Here is an 18,758-nt window from a genome sequence, read left to right as displayed (position 1 = left end):
ACCATTTAATCATCTGTGTAAATACGTACAGTATATATATATATATATATATATATATATATATATATATATATATATATATATATATATATATATAAAATGTGTTTAGTGGTCTCCCTTTTGGGGCACTCTGTCTGTGTATTTATTGCTATTGTTTATCATATACTGTAATAAAGATATACATTTTTACGAGACTCTACAGCACTCATTTTTTGCTGGTATTTAGCCCTGGTATATCGCAACTTTGGAGAGCCCAACATATTGTGGTCAGAAAAATGTATTTTATATGGACGGCTTTATTCAAATGGCTTTCTGAAAATGTGATAATTCATAACATATTTTTAAAAAATTGGCATGGTAGAGTATTTGTATATGTGAGACCATGACAACTAAAACTAGCTGTACCTACTAGTGATGAGTGAGCGTGCTTGGATATCGTGTTATCTGAGCACATTTGGGTGTTATCCGAGTATCTAGGGCGTGCTCAAATAATATGTGTGAGTTCCCTCGGTTGCATGATTCGCGGCAGTTAGTCAGCCGCAATATTTGTTGGGTTGCCTAACAAACAGGCGATCTCTGCATGTGTTATGGCTGTCTAACAGCTGCGAATCATGCAGCCGCGGGGACTCGAACATATTACTCAAGCACACCCAAGATGCTCGGATAACACAATATCCGAGCAAACTCGCTCATCACTAGTACCCACCAAGATACCCCATATTACATTACCGGTTATAAGTATTCACATGCATATCATTTTCATCATTGTATGTGCTTAGATTTGATTTCAGCAAATTATCCTTGTAACAACAACTGGTCAAGAAGTCTATAGTTCTCTTATTAGCTGTAATTGTCTATGATCCTCATTTCAGTTATAAAAATCCAAAGTTTTGCCACAAAAGGGAAAAGCCTTAGTATCCACCCACAAAGTGAACAGGGGGAGGGCACAAGGTTTGGAAATGTCACCTAACAGGTATGGTCAGGTTTGTCCGAGCAGTGGTGTAGCCTTCTCACATTAGAACAGGCAATCATGAGCCATTTATCTGTACAATTGAGGGCACAAACACGAGAAAAACAAATAATTGATGGAAAAGTTTTGAGACTAATGTCACACTATGTCTGTATTCCAGATCCCCAGCTCAAGGGCATAGTGACCAGGTTATACTGCAGGCAAGGATACTACTTGCAAATGCACCCAGATGGAACTCTTGATGGAACCAAGGATGACAGCAGTAATTCGAGTAAGTACCAGTAATCTCGTCTTCTAGCTCTTTACAATATCTTTGGTATTTGAACCTATATGCTTACCTGCCTGACTAAATGTTACAGTAGCTGTACCTAGAGCATCCTGCTAAATACTAATAACAGGGATCACATACTAAGTATCGATAACAATTAACAAACAGGATGCATACTTACTGTATCATCCATGCTTTAACTAGTTTTATAAAATTATTTCAAAACTGTTTAAATATGTAGTAAAATGTGTAAAACAAGTTGCAAAAATACTTAATTTAGGGTGGCTTTACAAGCAGGTTTTTTTTTTTTTTTTAAATATTTGGCAATTTTTTTGCAAAAAAAAGCTGCAGTCTGATGTTATCTGTATTATAGGAAAATATAAAGCATGACAAATGGAGCTTTTGTAAGCTTTTTTTACTATTTTTACTCTTTTTCTTGTGTGTCTATTGGGTCACTCATTGCTGTTTTTTGTTTCAAAACGCAGAATACTCTAGGTCAGTGTTCCTAAATTCCAGTCCTCAGGGCCCCCAACAGATCATGTTTTCAGGATTTCCTTAGTATTGCACAGAAGATAATTCCATCCTCCTGGGCAACTAAGGAAATCCTGAGGACTGGAGTTGGGGAACACTGGTCTAGGTTTACAATTTGCCAATGCATGTTCCCATAGGATTCCATATAGAGCTAAAAAGAAAGCAACTACAAAAATATCTGATTAAGGCTGCAGACGTTCAGGATTTTTCGTGCTTTTTTCGCATTTTTTCGCTATAAAAATTTGATCAAAACGCTTAAAAAACGCATACATATGCATCCCATCATTTATAATGCATACCACAATTTTTGTGCATATGTTGAGTTTTTTTCCATGAAAAAACACATTGCGGTTTAAAACGCAGCATGTTCATTAATTTTGCAGATTTTTTGCGGATTTCCCACTATATTATTGCATTGGGAACCTCCGGAAAAAAACGCGAAAAATCCACAAAAAAACACGAAAAAAACCGCATGCGGATTTCTTATAGAAAATGTCCGGTTTTGTTCAGGAAATTTCTGCAAGGAATCCTGACATGTGCACATAGCCTAAGGAAAAACACCGCCCAAAAATATTTGTGAAACAAATGAAATGTCCTTAATTTTTAAAAATAGGCCAAAAAGTATATGTGCAAAGAGAGAATAAAAATGCTCTAAAACCATTGGAAATTCATAGCAGGACAAACACAGGCATTCCACAAACTCCCATTCACTAACACTATGTATCTTGCAGTTGTGATAAATACGGCTACATAAATGCCAGAAAGAGTCCTGTGTGAATCTGGTCTTAGACTTACTTTCAGAAATGTAACCAATCCAGGAGTGATGGTGATACAGCGACATTTGTCTCCCGCTTTCTGTAGATAATGCTCTGGCACGCTCTTCATTCACAATACAGTGTAATATATGATCTCTTTTCCTGGATATTGCCTCATTGTTAAATACATCTCATAATCTGCTCAGTCATAAGATTATGTGGTCTGTGTACTGAGATTTATTGCAGGAATGCAGGCTATTGTGCCGTCTATACCGTCTGCATAAACATGTCCATACTTCACTTTCCTTCAAGCGCTCCACACAATGCAAGGTAGAAACCTAATCTGCACTTCTGTTTTGACCATCAATCTAAAGTATATGTCCCAAGGCTAAAATGATAAGGCGAGGTATTATTTACGCCCTGTCAAAGCTTCAATGTATAGTACACGGGGCCATTACCATTCCTATGCACAGAAGAAATGTCATTTCTGCAGTACATGTGGGAAGCATTGCATATTTCTAAGTGCTAGTGCAGAATTCTACCAGAATAATAGTGACATATTTTCTATGCGTAACAGCCATTACTGTTTCTGCTGTGTAAACCTCCATAACAAAAAATCACCAAGAATTCTGATTTCCAATTATGGAAATATTTAAAAGGAATCTCTGCAGATTTTGGCTTAATAATCATAGAATGGTATAAGGTAGGGAAAAAGCACTGAATTCAACAATGTCTCACTTATCAGGCAATGTGCTGTTGTTTACTTACACTGAAGGTTTTATCACTAGGACATTATCATTGCTGTGACTAGCTGGCATGTGTTTCCTGATCCGGGCCACACCCCCTCCTGTGATAAGCAGCTCACTGTCTACAGACTATGCACTTACAGAGCCTGGTGTGGGCGGGGTTAGCTTTTTCAGCTCTGCTTCATGTTACATCTAAAAACTCTGATTGTGTCATAACTTCTGCACGAAGTAAACTAAGTGATACATCTTTGGATTCAGGGTCTCTTTTCCTGTATTATTCTGCTCTCAGTTGATGTAGTAAAATCCTGGTGATAGATCCCCTTTTAACCACACATTTTACAGGCACAGTTTTCAAAGTAGTCTAGTTTAACTATTGTCGTCTTATAGTATTGGGGTAATATTTTGATTCACATATAAAATACTTCACCATTTGCCTGGTGAAATAATAGGATAGGAATATAGTAGAATAGGGTTGTGATAACATATTTGCAATCTTTTCCCTCTCCTGCTGTTCTTATTTGTTTTCTTTCCTATCATTTCCTCTTACATTTTTTTTGTTCACATTTTTGCTGTTCCTTAGCAATTCCTTAGCCCCTCACCTTTCATCATCGTCACCTTTTAGTGCCCCACAGATTAAAAGGTAGACAAATAAATGTCAGCAGTTCATTACAATGTAATTCGGTTCTGTGTCCGCAACGTTCTTCTACAAATCTTTAACATTCTGGATGCACATTTATCTTTTTTTTACCAGATATCAGGGATTTGCTTATAGAGATTGCTTCTATATTTTCCCCATTTCAGACACATTTCCCATTAAAATCAAGCACTTAGGAGAGGCTGACTTATTTCACATTTCCCATGGTGCCTATTCCAACCTAACATCAGTCATGGATTTGCAGTGGCACCAAAATAATTTGGGAAAATACATATTCCCTATAGCCATTCATTTTCTCAATGCATTGGCGTGTCCTGATAAAGCTTGCCATGCTAGCACTGATATACTCTTATATCTATGTATCTGTTCTTTACAGCATTATTCAACCTCATACCAGTGGGTCTTCGCGTTGTTGCAATCCAAGGTGTAAAAACGGGGCTATATATTGCAATGAACGGAGAGGGTTACCTGTACACATCAGTGAGTACCACGCTTTATTTATTCCTTTATTATGATATGCAGTGTTAACAAGATGTAGGATTTTTATGTTTGTTTTTAATCTGCACCAACCAGAAGGTAAAGCACTGAGATCGATTCATTCAGGGATAGACATACCATTGATGCAACATGTAGAGCTGCCCAGGGGGGCCATGAGGTAAGAGGCCCCACTTCTACCTCCAAAAAAGTGGAATTGTGCATTTTCATGCATTATTGGAATGCAAAGGACCCTTAAATTGTTTTTGTACAGGGGCCATATTCTGTTTGCGTCAGCTCCTGGATTCATCATTGCTTTTGCCTCTTTTTTTTATAAAAAAAAAAAATGATTCTTACATTGACATTAATGTCCTGAGCTCTGGATATTCAACCACTGGAACCCCAAATAATCCAAGTATGGAGCTTGAGAATGCCTGCAGGTGAGGTGTGCATACTGGACCTTCACTCAATTCAGACAGGGAACTTCAAAGCCCCATTCTCGGGATCAGTGAGAGTCCCAGCGCTCAGCATCCATCGAGATTAGGTTTGGTTTTGTAAATTTTTTTCTTTTTTAACATTTTTTGCGTTTTGGTTATACATTTATCTAATTCATCATTTATATATTTTCAAGATTTTTCAAACTTTTTTTCCTTAATTTTACTTTAGTAACCTAGTTGAGTGAAAAGGGGTTATCCGATCTTAGGCCACAAGTCTGCAGTCACTCTATGTGCTCTTTGGCGCTGGTGCTTGTCCCCAAATATGTAATTTACGTACAAGCGGTCACATGCCAACTAGACATCGGCGGATTCGCTGAAGTGTATTGATCGAGGCTGGACACTTCTAGTCAGAATATTGCTAGAAGTATGCCAGTCACATACTTGTGGTAACAGGACTGCCTGCTCTGTTGTGCTGGCACAGGAGAACGCTTACAGCATGCAGTGCACGCAATGTGAGGATTCACATACATTGACTGCAGACTTGTACCCTAAGGCCGGAGACACACTGGTGCGAGATACGGCCGAGTCTCGCTGGTTAAAAGCAAGCTGTGGCACCTGCATTCCGGAGCGGAGCGCGCAGCTGCATAGCAATACATGGAGCCGCACGCTCCGCTCCGGAGTGCCGGTGCCACAGCTTGCTTTTAACCAGCGAGACTCGGCCGTATCTCGCACCAGTGTGTCTCCGGCCTAAAGCCGGACAACCTATTTTACATGAAACATTTTAAAGCTTAAAATAGCCAACAAATAAGCATATTTAAATTTGTGAAAAGTCATAAAAAAATGTGTGCCCAATTTGGTGAATTTGGCACAAAATCAGCTAGTACAATAAAAAAAAAGAGAAGTAAAAAAATTGACTTTATCTCTTCACACTGCAGCCAGCTTCCATTATTTTAATTTTCAATTATTTCTCACTAGTGGTAGGTGAACCCCTGGATGTTCAGATTCTGAACAGTTGAAAAAAGCTTGTATCGGATACTAGAACAGTACCTGAACCAGAACACAGATGACATACCATATGTGCACACATTGCGAATTCGTGTGTGGATTTTTCCACGCAGATTCTGAAAAATCCGCAGGTAGTTTACCGCAGATTTACCGTGGTTTTTGTGTGGATTTCACATGCGTTTTCACACCTGCAGATTCCAATTATGGAACTGCTGCGGAATCCGCACAAAGAATTGACATGCTGCGGAAAATAAACTGCTGCATTTCCCCGTGGTATTTTCTGCAGCATGTGCACTGCGGATTTGGTTTTCCATAGGTTTACATGGTACTGTACACCGCATGGAAAACTGCTGTGAATCCGTAGCCAAATCCGCAACGTGTGCACATACCGTTACTGGAATGGGGGTCCCGAACATCCAGTATTTGCCACGCTGTCATGTGCATGTCAAATGACAGCGTGAGCCAGAAGCTGTGATCGGAGGTAAAAAGTTTACCTCCGGTTACTGGCGTCGGCTGATGGGACTACTACTCCCATCAGCTGATGCCAGGGACCAGAAGTAAACCTTTTACCTGCAGTCACAGCTGCGGGTTCACGCAGTCATCTGTCAGCATGAGAACCACAGTGCTCTGACCTGTGGAATTAATCTCACAGCCAATTAGAGCCACCGGTGTTTCTAACGCAGGTGCCGAAGCCAAGCAGTAGCACAGACTTCCTGGTGAAGTCAGTGTTCAGGGTCCATCCCCGAACAGTAGGTCTTCAGTACGGACCCCAAACTTTACTGTTTGAGTTCACCCATCTCTATTCCTCATGTCTTCTCAGAGCCATCACTTTTTCATTTTTCTGTCCGCAGACATATGAGGAATCGTTTTTTGTGGGATGAGTTGTACTTTTGATAGACCCCGTTCCTTTTACTACATGGTGTACTGGAAAACAAGAAAAAAAATTCCAATAGGGGAGAAATTGTGAAAAAAAATTCTGACATTGTTTTTAGGGAATATTTTTTTATGGTGTACATTTTGTGGTAAAAATGAACTTGCAATATGATTCTGCGCATCGGTACGATTATGGCGGTACCAAACCTATTTTGCTTTTTATTATTTTAGTAATGAAACAAAAATCAGAAGTTTGCAAAAAAAAAAATTTGGGGGTTGTGTCACCATTTTATGAGAAATGTAACGTCTTCATTTTTCGGTCGATGAAACTATGTGATGGCTTAATTTTTGCGGGGCAAGACAATGTTTTCATAGATACCATTGTGGCATAGATATAGCGGTTTGGTTGCTTGTTACAGCATTTTTTGTAGCATTACAGTGACCAAAAAACATAATTTTGTCGTTCTTTAATTTTTTTCCGTTTATGGTGTTTACTGATCAGGTTAATTATTTTTAGATTTTAATAGATCAGACTTTTCTGAATGTGATACTACATAGGTGATTTGATTTTTTTTTTAATTTTTCATATTTTTAAAACTTTTTTTTTTTTTTAGATTTTACTGTACTTGTTAGTTCCCTTAAGGGACTTGAAGCTGTGATCGTCTGATTGTGCTACAGTACATATAGCAATACCACAGTATTGCTGCATATAGTAAAAAATCACAGTTTCCTTTGAAGCCTGGCCACAGGTTGGGTTTAAAAGGAGCTCCATAATGACAAGCACAGAGGTCTTTAACAGACCCCCGGGTGTCATAGCATCCTATCAATGACCTTCGATGATATTACGAGTGCACGGATAGAAGCATGCAATGACGCGTCCCCGTTATGATGCTTGCTAAATGCCACTGTCGGAGTTTAATACTAGCATTTAAAAGAGTGATTGTTAAAGGCAGGTCCTGGATGTAATACACAGCCATCACCTGCGGAGCATGATGCCATACATAAACGCCACATGTCGTGAAGGGGTTAAAAACAAAGCACAAATGTTGAATTCAGCCTAGATTTTTTATTAAAATGTTTGCAAGAATTAACATCAATATTTTATAGAACCATGAGTAAGGTTTTATAATCTGAAACGCGTTGGTTTCTCAAGTGTATGGAGGCCCTGCCACAATTTTAATATACCAATAAAAGTGAAGTTTAATCTTTTTTTTTCGTGCCATCTCTGAAGGATTCTTTCTTTTCTAGCAATATTGTATACTATGCCGCCATACAACAGTTGTCAATTTTGAAAGAATGACATCTTATTGCAAGGATGGAACAGAAATTGGAAAAGATAATTTTTCAACTTGGGGGGGTTGAGTACTTTATTATTAGCTAGTGCTGCTTATTAAAATTGTGGTTTAATTCAGCATACAATAATCATTTTAATGAACAGAAGGGAAGCTGTTATACTTAAAGGGCTTTCTCCTTTCAGAAAATCTTTGTCCACAGTTTACTATTTACTATAAAATAACAAACCGCTCCCTACTTATCATCCCTGGGTCCAGCTCTGGCCCTAATCCAAGTATATTATGTTGGCAATGGTGATGACAGGCACAACAATCAATCAATGAGCTCAGTGGCTCCACCTGTTTAGACAAAACACTCCCACCACCGCTAGATCCGCTGAGCTCACTAATTGGCTTCTGCAATGCTAACATGACATCAGCACCGCCCTATTAATATGATATCAGCACCGCACTGTTTCATCCGTCGTGCACTGGATCCTGCGTAAAAAGAATCCGTCGCTATTCCAAGTCTATGAGAAAATGCAGGATCCTGAAAATTTTTTTGCAGGATCCTGCATTCTCAAAAATCGATGGAAGTGTGAAAGAGGCCTAACACGATATCAGCACCGCACTATTAACACGATATCAGCACCACACTGTTAACACGATATCAGCACCGCACTATTAACACAATATCAGCACCGCACTATTAACACGACATCAGCACCGCACTGTTAACACAATATCAGCACCGCACTGTTAACACGATATCAGCACCGCACTATTAACACGATATCAGCACCGCACTATTAACACGATATCAGCACCGCACTGTTAACACGATATCAGCACCGCACTATTAACACGATATCAGCACCGCACTATTAACACGATATCAGCACCGCACTATTAACACGACATCAGCACCGCACTGTTAACACAATATCAGCACCGCACTGTTAACACGATATCAGCACCGCACTATTAACACGATGTCAGCACCGCACTATTAACACGATATCAGCACCACACTGTTAACACGATATCAGCACCGCACTATTAACACAATATCAGCACCGCACTGTTAACACGATATCAGCACCGCACTATTAACACGATGTCAGCACCGCACTATTAACACGATGTCAGCACCGCACTATTAACACGATATCAGCACCGCACTGTTAACACGATATCAGCACCGCACTGTTAACACAATATCAGCACCACTGTTAACACGATATCAGCACCGCACTATTAACACAATATCAGCACCGCACTGTTAACACGATATCAGCACCACACTGTTAACACGATATCAGCACCACACTGTTAACACCAGTGGCGTAACTACAAATTTATGGGCCCCAGTGCGAGCTTCCAAATGGGCCCCCCCCACCTTCCCCTAGATACGCCTTGGACTGTCGCAGGAATCTCCTGCACTGCAACATGGTGTTGGGTGCCAGCACAGCCCGCACAGTGGTATATCCAGCACAGTGGTATATACAGCACAGCCCGCACAGTGGTATATCCAGCACAGCCCGCACAGTGGTATATCCAGCACAGCCCGCACAGTGGTATATCCAGCAGAGCCCGCACGTGGTATATCAAGCACAGCGGTATATCCAGCACAGCCCGCACAGTGGTATATCAAGCACAGCCAGCACAGTGGTATATCCAGCACAGCCCGCACAGTGGTATATCCAGCACAGCCCGCACAGTGGTATATCCAGCACAGCCCGCACAGTGGTATATCCAGCACAGCCCGCACAGTGGTATATCCAGCACAGGGATATATACAGCAGAGCCCGCACAGGGATATATACAGCAGAGCCCGCACAGGGATATATACAGCACAGCCCGCACAGGGGTATATACAGCACAGCCCGCACAGGGATATATACAGCACAGCCCGCACAGGGATATATACAGCACAGCCCACACAGGGGTATATAGAGCACAGCCCGCACAGGGGTATATAGAGCACAGCCCGCACAGTGGTATATCCAGCACAGCCCGCACAGTGGTATATCCAGCACAGGGATATATACAGCAGAGCCCGCACAGGGATATATACAGCAGAGCCCGCACAGGGATATATACAGCACAGCCCGCACAGGGGTATATACAGCACAGCCCGCACAGGGATATATACAGCACAGCCCGCACAGGGATATATACAGCACAGCCCACACAGGGGTATATAGAGCACAGCCCGCACAGGGGTATATAGAGCACAGCCCGCACTGGGATATATACAGCAGAGCCCGCACAGGGATATATACAGCACAGCCCGCACAGGGGTATATACAGCACAGCCCGCACAGGGATATATACAGCACAGCCCGCACAGGGATATATACAGCAGAGCCCGCACAGGGGTATATAGAGCACAGCCCGCACAGGGGTATGTAGAGCACAGCCCGCACAGGGATATATACAGCAGAGCCCGCACAGGGGTATATAGAGCACAGCCCGCACAGGGGTATATAGAGCACAGCCCGCACAGGGGTATATACAGCACAGCCAGCACAGGGATATATACAGCACAGCCCACACAGTGGTATATACAGCAGAGCCTGCACAGGGATATATAGAGCACAGCCCGCACAGGGATATATACAGCACAGCCCGCACAGGGATATATACAGCAGAGCCCGCACAGGGATATATACAGCAGAGCCCGCACAGGGATATATACAGCAGAGCCCGCACAGGGGTATATAGAGCACAGCCCGCACAGGGATATATAGAGCACAGCCCGCACAGGGATATATACAGCAGAGCCCGCACAGGGGTATATAGAGCACAGCCCGCACAGGGATATATACAGCAGAGCCCGCACAGGGATATATACAGCAGAGCCCGCACAGGGATATATACAGCAGAGCCCACACATGGGTATATAGAGCACAGCCCGCACAGGGGTATATACAGCAGAGCCCGCACAGGGGTATATAGAGCACAGCCCGCACAGGGTTATATACAGCACAGCCCGCACAGGGATATATACAGCACAGCCCGCACAGGGGTATATAGAGCACAGCCCGCACAGGGATATATACAGCAGAGCCCGCACAGGGGTATATAGAGCACAGCCCGCACAGGGGTATATAGAGCACAGCCCGCACAGGGGTATATACAGCACAGCCAGCACAGGGATATATACAGCACAGCCCACACAGTGGTATATACAGCAGAGCCTGCACAGGGATATATAGAGCACAGCCCGCACAGGGATATATACAGCACAGCCCGCACAGGGATATATACAGCAGAGCCTGCACAGGGGTATATAGAGCACAGCCCGCACAGGGTTATATACAGCACAGCCCGCACAGGGATATATACAGCACAGCCCGCACAGGGGTATATAGAGCACAGCCTGCACAGGGGTATATAGAGCACAGCCCGCACAGGGATATATACAGCAGAGCCCGCACAGGGATATATACAGCAGAGCCCGCACAGGGGTATATAGAGCACAGCCCGCACAGGGATATATACAGCAGAGCCCGCACAGGGGTATATAGAGCACAGCCCGCACAGGGGTATATACAGCACAGCCCGCACAGGGGTATATAGAGCACAGCCCGCACAGGGATACATACAGCAGAGCCCGCACAGGGATATATACAGCAGAGCCCGCACATCTCATCTCCCCCCCCCCGATAATGGCCCCACAGTCCAGTTAAAAAGAAAAAAAAAAAAACCTCTCCTCACCTTTCCTTTTGCCCGCGCTGCTCCCGCGCTGCAGTCTGCCCAGGACACTGCAGGTGCGCGATGATATGACGTCATCGCGCACCCGCTGTGTACTGTCAGAGGCAGAGCGGGGAATGATGGGAGAGGGGACGTCAGCAGACGCTCTCTCCTCCATCATTGCATTGAACTATACCGGTGTCATAGACGCCGGTATAGTTAAATGCGGCGGCAGCGGCACTGGCGGGGGGGAACAGTGCAGCGGCCCACTACTGGCACCGGCTCTTCTGGCATTTGCCAGAAGTGCCCGATGGCCAGTCCGGCCCTGCACTGACCTGCCAACCCGGGGCCCCTGACCTGCGGGGCCCGGTCGCAATGGCGACCGCTGCGACCGCGGTAGTTACGCCCCTGGTTAACACGATATCAGCACCACACTGTTAACACGATATCAGCACCACACTGTTAACACAATATCAGCACCGCACTATTAACACGATATCAGCACCGCACTGTTAACACGATATCAGCACCGCACTATTAACACAATATCAGCACCGCACTATTAACACGATATCAGCACCGCACTGTTAACACGATATCAGCACCCACACTGTTAACACGATATCAGCACCGCACTATTAACACAATATCAGCACCGCACTATTAACACGATATCAGCACCGCACTGTTAACACGATATCAGCACCGCACTATTAACACAATATCAGCACCGCACTATTAACACGATATCAGCACCGCACTGTTAACACGATATCAGCACCCACACTGTTAACACGATATCAGCACCACACTGTTAACACAATATCAGCACCGCACTATTAACACGATATCAGCACCGCACTGTTAACACGATATCAGCACCGCACTATTAACACAATATCAGCACCGCACTATTAACACGATATCAGCACCGCACTATTAACACGATATCAGCACCCACACTGTTAACACGATATCAGCACCGCACTGTTAACACAATATCAGCACCGCACTGTTAACACGATATCAGCACCGCATTGTTAACACAAAATCAGCACCGCACTGTTAACACGATATCAGCACCGCACTATTAACACGATATCAGCACCACACTGTTAACACAATATCAGCACCGCACTGTTAACACGATATCAGCACCGCATTGTTAACACAAAATCAGCACCGCACTGTTAACACGATATCAGCACCGCACTATTAACACGATATCAGCACTGCACTATTAACACGATATCAGCACCGCACTGTTAACACAATATCAGCACCGCACTGTTAACACGATATCAGCACTGCACTATTAACACAATATCAGCACCGCACTGTTAACACGATATCAGCACCGCACTATTAACATGATATCAGCACCACACTGTTAACACGATATCAGCACCGCACTATTAACACGATATCAGCACTGCACTATTAACACGATATCAGCACTGCACTGTTAACACAATATCAGCACCGCACTGTTAACACGATATCAGCACCGCATTGTTAACACAAAATCAGCACCGCAGTGTTAACACGATATCAGCACCGCACTGCTAACACGATATCAGCACCACTGAGACAGTGCGATGCTTCACCGCTTTATGGGCTCTTGCTACTGTACCAGCGGACTATATGTGCCACTATGGTGGGATGTTCCCCATTTGTTTTGTTTTGACTTCCCTGAAGAATTTTGCAGAGAGGAACAGCATTGGGAGCAGTGCACCCTTATTCATCTTATCCCCAGTCATCACCAAATTGATTGACTCCGCTAGTCCCATACTTCTAATTGGGTGAGAGAGTTCCAAATCCTTATTTATGATGTGATGCTTATTTATATTATTTCTTGGGGTTTGACCAATAAGTTAACACACGTCAAATATATCTGTTGCTATCAATGACTATTAATGTAATATGCATAATTGACTTTCACTAGGTCGTCCTTTAGTCCATTTTGTTGCTAGCTTTACACTGCCAGTACCACAGGTCCTATTTGTTGGTCAGTGTTAGTAACACTTTATCTGTATATGTTATGTCTGTCTGTGTGGCGTTGCACTGTTTGCACTTTTTAAGTCCAGTAGGACTTTTCGGTTACAGATTTTAATACTCATTATTAAAAGCTAAGTTTTATATTGCCACTTCTTGCTATCATACTACAGCACTGCACTATTAACACGACATCAGTGCCGCACTGTTAACACGACATCAGTGCCGCAGACGATACCGGACACCGGGAGCTGCGCCAGAAACTGGGCGCTGGAACTAGGAACAATGAGTAAAGTGAAGTTTGTATTTTCATATCGGGGACAAAGATTATCTGAAAAAGGACAACTCATTTAACTGGTGAAATATCTCATGCTTTAGTATTATATTCTCCTCTGGCAAAGCTAGAATAATAGTGTGGACAATGTACTGTATGTTGGTGTTATAATAACAAACCTAAATCAGCATTGTGGGTGCAATATATAAAACATGCCTTTGAATTTGGGGAACAGGATGGAACGTTTTACTTTATATTTAGGAAGTATTGTACCTCTCAGGCTTTACGGGGCCACACCTTCAGCAGCAAACACATACTTTTCACATAATTTGTTCAAACTTTTGCAGTTCGATGCATAATCACATGATGGTATCGATGGTTGTAAAGTACGGGTGGCGACTTAAGTTAGTAGGGTGTTCAAGATTTCTAAGTTTTGGCTGAGGTGGAGCCTCACCATTGGTCATAGGATAGTGCATGACAAAATTTGTAAAACAACTCAAAGGGACAGACATTGGTGTAACTATAGAAAGCACTGAGAAGTAAAGCACATGATCACTTCTGTAAAACCTGCTCCCAAGTTAGCCTTACAATTGGCACCCCCCCGCCTTTTCAATAAGGTTAGACTCAGAGATTGAGCAGCATTGCTCTAAGCAGTGATGTCGACCTTTTGGCTCCGATAGATATTCCTCAGCTATAATCCCAGGCCTGTCAGGGCATGTTGCAGCTTTCTTGGAAAGCCACAAGTTTGAGTAGATTGCCTTATAGTAACAAATACAACATGTTAAGAACCATATACATGGGCCGATAATGGCCAAATGAGCGCTCATAATAAAGCTTGTCTTGAAAATTGGCAACATTGTAAACATGTGTTGATCAACTAACAATTGAGCAAACTGATTGGATTGTTTACATTGGCATAAAAATGATTGCTACATGCATTCTGTATTGGTATTACCAATTTTTCAGTCCGTTCCGTCCCCCTACATATGTCAGCCCAAGGGAATGAGTGCCTGTAGGCAACCCGAGCTCGTTTGTGGGCAGAAAGCCGTCTGTGTAAACGATTCTTTACGTTGGATGGCTATTGCCATATTACATTGGTAATTCATGTGGGCAGGAGGTAAACTAGTCGATGTTGTGATACTTTTGTTGCAAGCATATAGCGTCACAAATGTTATCTCACATTGACCTGTGTGTTGCACGGCAGTCACATATACAGCAGAGGTGTCAAACTGCATTCCTCGAGGGCCACCAACAGGTCATGTTTTCAGGATTTCCTTAGCATTCCACAAGATGCTGGAATCATTCTGTGCAGGTGATTAAATTATCACCTGTGCAATACAAGGAAATCCTGAAAACATGACCTGTTGGCGGCCCTCGAGGAATGCAGTTTCACACCTCTGATATACAGGATAAAAACTATGACCTGCTTTTCATTTGCCTGTCTAGTTCTATGGCTTACCGCGCATTAAGTGCTGGCATTGGACATTGCATTCCGCTTTACATTCTTAGATTTATGATGTTAGTTTAGTGGAGAACAACCAATTACAATTGATCACATAACTTTTTTAGAGGCCCCCAAGAAAAGTGTGTCCTTGATATATATGACAGGCTCTCACAAGCTAAGTTCTGGGTTACTGATGATCAGTGTCAACAGAAAAATGAAAATGTGCAATATAGTGTCTCTCTGTGGCATTTAAACAAGGTGATGTGGATGAATTATGGTTGCTGCTGCAAGAAAGCAATATTGCATTGCACATAGATAGTTAAGTGTCCTGGGAAACAAAAAACAAATGATGTGTTCAGGGAAAAATTTTCCTATAACATGCTCGCTGGAAGGATCCTTCAGAAATATTAAGAAGTCTTTCAGACTGATATCTCCTGAAAATAAAATTAGTATAAACAAATAGTACTATAGACTATGTGGATATATTAAGTGGTTTACCCCAGCCACCGGCCTTGTAGACATGACTGTTCTCAATGTCAAAGCTTGATGGGCACATTGGCATTGCATTGAGTGCTGGGTCGAGTAAAGGCCCGTGTATATTGGTTGTTTTTTTGGCAGTAAATGACCACCGATCAGTAAATATTTAGTGATCAGGGGTATCTAGCAGCCTGTTCACAGGCAGACTGTGCTTCAGATACATACTGATACATCTCTGATAAATCGTTCAGTGTGCACAGGCTGCTATTGTTCTCAGCAGTGCAAGTCTTGTTTACACAGGACAATGTGCTGCCAAGAACGATGATCTTTTCTGCAAACCAAAAGATCGTTTCACTTGACAGACAAGTGTTTTACTCAGACTGTGGAGACCTGGGTGTCGTAACCAGTGCCTTCCCCCCTCCCATCAATCCCGCAATGAAACACACACAGTCCTAGGTGGGTTGAACAGGTCGGTCACAGTTTATTAATTAAATAAGCTGAGAAGGGCAATTACATATCGTAACGGCCGCTTGCGCCGAGCTCCTGTCCGTGATCGACAGGGGAATTGGACCAACGAGCGACTATGACCTTTGCCCTCCTCCGTTTCTTCCGCTGTGACTTAATAACGGTTACTAGGGTTAGTTATATCACGTACGTATATACATTTTTTTTTTTTTTACGTAAAATATTACAATAACATTTACCAATCTACATCATCCCGCAGGTTAGTATCATCTTTAGCCTTTAAAAAGGGAGGGTGGGTGGGACAATGCTTCCAGGTGTCCGCCGGGAGGAAAAGAGAAAGTTCCCGGCCGGACACCTGGATTTAACCCCTGTAGGAGTGGCCGTAGGACCCCTCCCCTCCAGTGACCACTGGCCGGCTGGGGGTCTTCCAATTAGTGCATCACTAAAGGGGAGTGATGCCAGGGGGGAACTGGCACTGACAACCTTTCCGTGCTGCTCTATCTAGGTGCTCCCCAGTCGAAGACGCGCACCTTATACAGTACCGCGTCTGCCAGACTGTGGAGACCTGGGTGTCGTAACCAGTGCCTTCCCCCCTCCCATCAATCCCGCAATGAAACACACACAGTCCTAGGTGGGTTGAACAGGTCGGTCACAGTTTATTAATTAAATAAGCTGAGAAGAACAATTACATATCGTAACGGCCGCTCGCGCCGAGCTCCTGTCCGTGATCGACAGGGGAATTGGACCAACGAGCGACTACGACCTTTGCCCTCCTCTGCTTCTTCCGCCACGGAGGATCCCGTGTATTACCTACGCGGGACTCCGACCCCACCCATCACTTTTAGGGCCTGTTCAACCCCGTCCTGTAAACCAGACAGAAAAATATCGAGGCCAATGTCCGTTAGGTGAACTCCGTCCGGTCTTAATTGTGGCGTGTTTTTCTTTTGTAGGTATTGGTGATGAATCACGATACCGCCTCTTCCTCTCACATATTTTCCGATCCGAGCATTGAATTTCACCCTTGTCCGCTCTATGGCTCTTTTATCTCTTGCACCTCGCCATTCGGCCCTTGGTGTTATCTCCGACCACACCAGTATCATGTTCCTGAACAGACTGCTGAACTGTTCCGTATCCGTTGTCACCCATTTGTACAACTCGGCCACCTTTTGTTTGCCCAGGTCATTGACACCCGCGTGTAACACCAATATCACCGGGCGTTCCGCCAACCTTGCTATGCCCACCATCTCCTTGAACACCTTTTTCCACTGGAGGCCTCTGATACCCCTCCAGTTAACTTTTATTCCCGGGATGTAGAGATTTGTTCCTCCTGGCCGCAGTTTGGCCCTCTTTTCGGCCCAGTGTACGTAGGAATCTCCTACCACCCAAACTTCAACCCCTGTAAGAGACAATACATGTTAATTAAGCAAGTCGGGTCTTATGTATCTGGCGAAGCATGCGGACTTCCAACGACCCATTCTCTGCACTTCGGCCTCTGACACTCCTGCCTTAGCTGCCTCTGTGGCCGCCCCTATCCAGAACGAATGTGTTCCGTACTCCTTTGGATTTGCGCCGGTTTTTTTCAAGCATCGCTTGAACATTGCCTGGAATTGGTACTTGGTCAGAGGGGACCCGTCTGTATGAGTGAAGAAAAATCTACCAGCGTGTCTTATTACTGCGTATGTTTTAACCATTTTTAGTGGGCAAGCTGGGTCATCTGTAGAGTTAACCAGGACCCATGTGCCCCTACCGGTGGGATCGCATTTGGATTTTCTAACCCTGATGCGCAGGGCGTCGCTGCATATAACTATGTCCTCGTTATTTAGGCCTCCTTCCGACGTGTTTTTTGACCGCGGTAGCAATTCGCTAATACGCAGTGCTCCGAAAAAGACGGTCGCAAAAGCTGCCGATATGAGGGCCACCTCATATTGCGATGAGCAGACTAACGGGGATATCGCAATCAGGTCCTGCAATAGTCTCAGAGAAATGGGGCGGCGACATTCTTGGCTTGGATGAAGCCTCTTCCAACCTTTTATGGCTTGTCTTATGCAGAAGGATTTGGTTACGTCTACCCATCCCAATAATTGAAAGAAAAATGCTAGCCCCGATAATTTCCGTTGTGCCGAGGTGCCCGACGCCCCGCCTTCCCTCATCTGTAATAGGAAATCAGTTGTCACTGCGCTTCGCGCTCCGTCGTTTTCGTCGACTGGCCTACCCTGAATTAGTGAGCACCACTCCTCCCAAGCCTTACCATACACCTGCCAGGTAGCTGGCGAAACGGAGGCCCGGATTAAGGGCATCAATGATTGGCCACTGTATCCCACAGGGACAGTGGACACAGAATACCCCGGGGTTGCGCGTTGGGCTGCTGGATTCTGAAAGCCTGCCAATTGGAAAATAACAGTGGGTTAATGATATTATC

General features: G+C 43.8%; 1 protein-coding gene across 2 annotated transcripts in view; it reads left to right on the top strand.

Moving 5' to 3' along the window:
* FGF14 (fibroblast growth factor 14) overlaps window positions 1-18,758 on the top strand; it is a 799,281-nt gene that overhangs the window by 601,625 nt on the left and 178,898 nt on the right. For both annotated transcript variants that reach the window (XM_077297111.1, XM_077297112.1), the window contains exons 2-3: window positions 1,131-1,241; window positions 4,302-4,405. In XM_077297111.1, coding sequence (XP_077153226.1) covers window positions 1,131-1,241; window positions 4,302-4,405 — 215 coding nt within the window. The remainder of the gene's footprint in view (window positions 1-1,130; window positions 1,242-4,301; window positions 4,406-18,758) is intronic.

Source organism: Ranitomeya variabilis, chromosome 3, assembly GCF_051348905.1.
Source record: "Ranitomeya variabilis isolate aRanVar5 chromosome 3, aRanVar5.hap1, whole genome shotgun sequence".
In the NCBI taxonomy this organism is placed as follows: domain Eukaryota; kingdom Metazoa; phylum Chordata; class Amphibia; order Anura; family Dendrobatidae; genus Ranitomeya; species Ranitomeya variabilis.
Note: the sequence above shows the minus strand (reverse complement) of the source record. Positions and strands in the feature narration are given on the sequence as shown.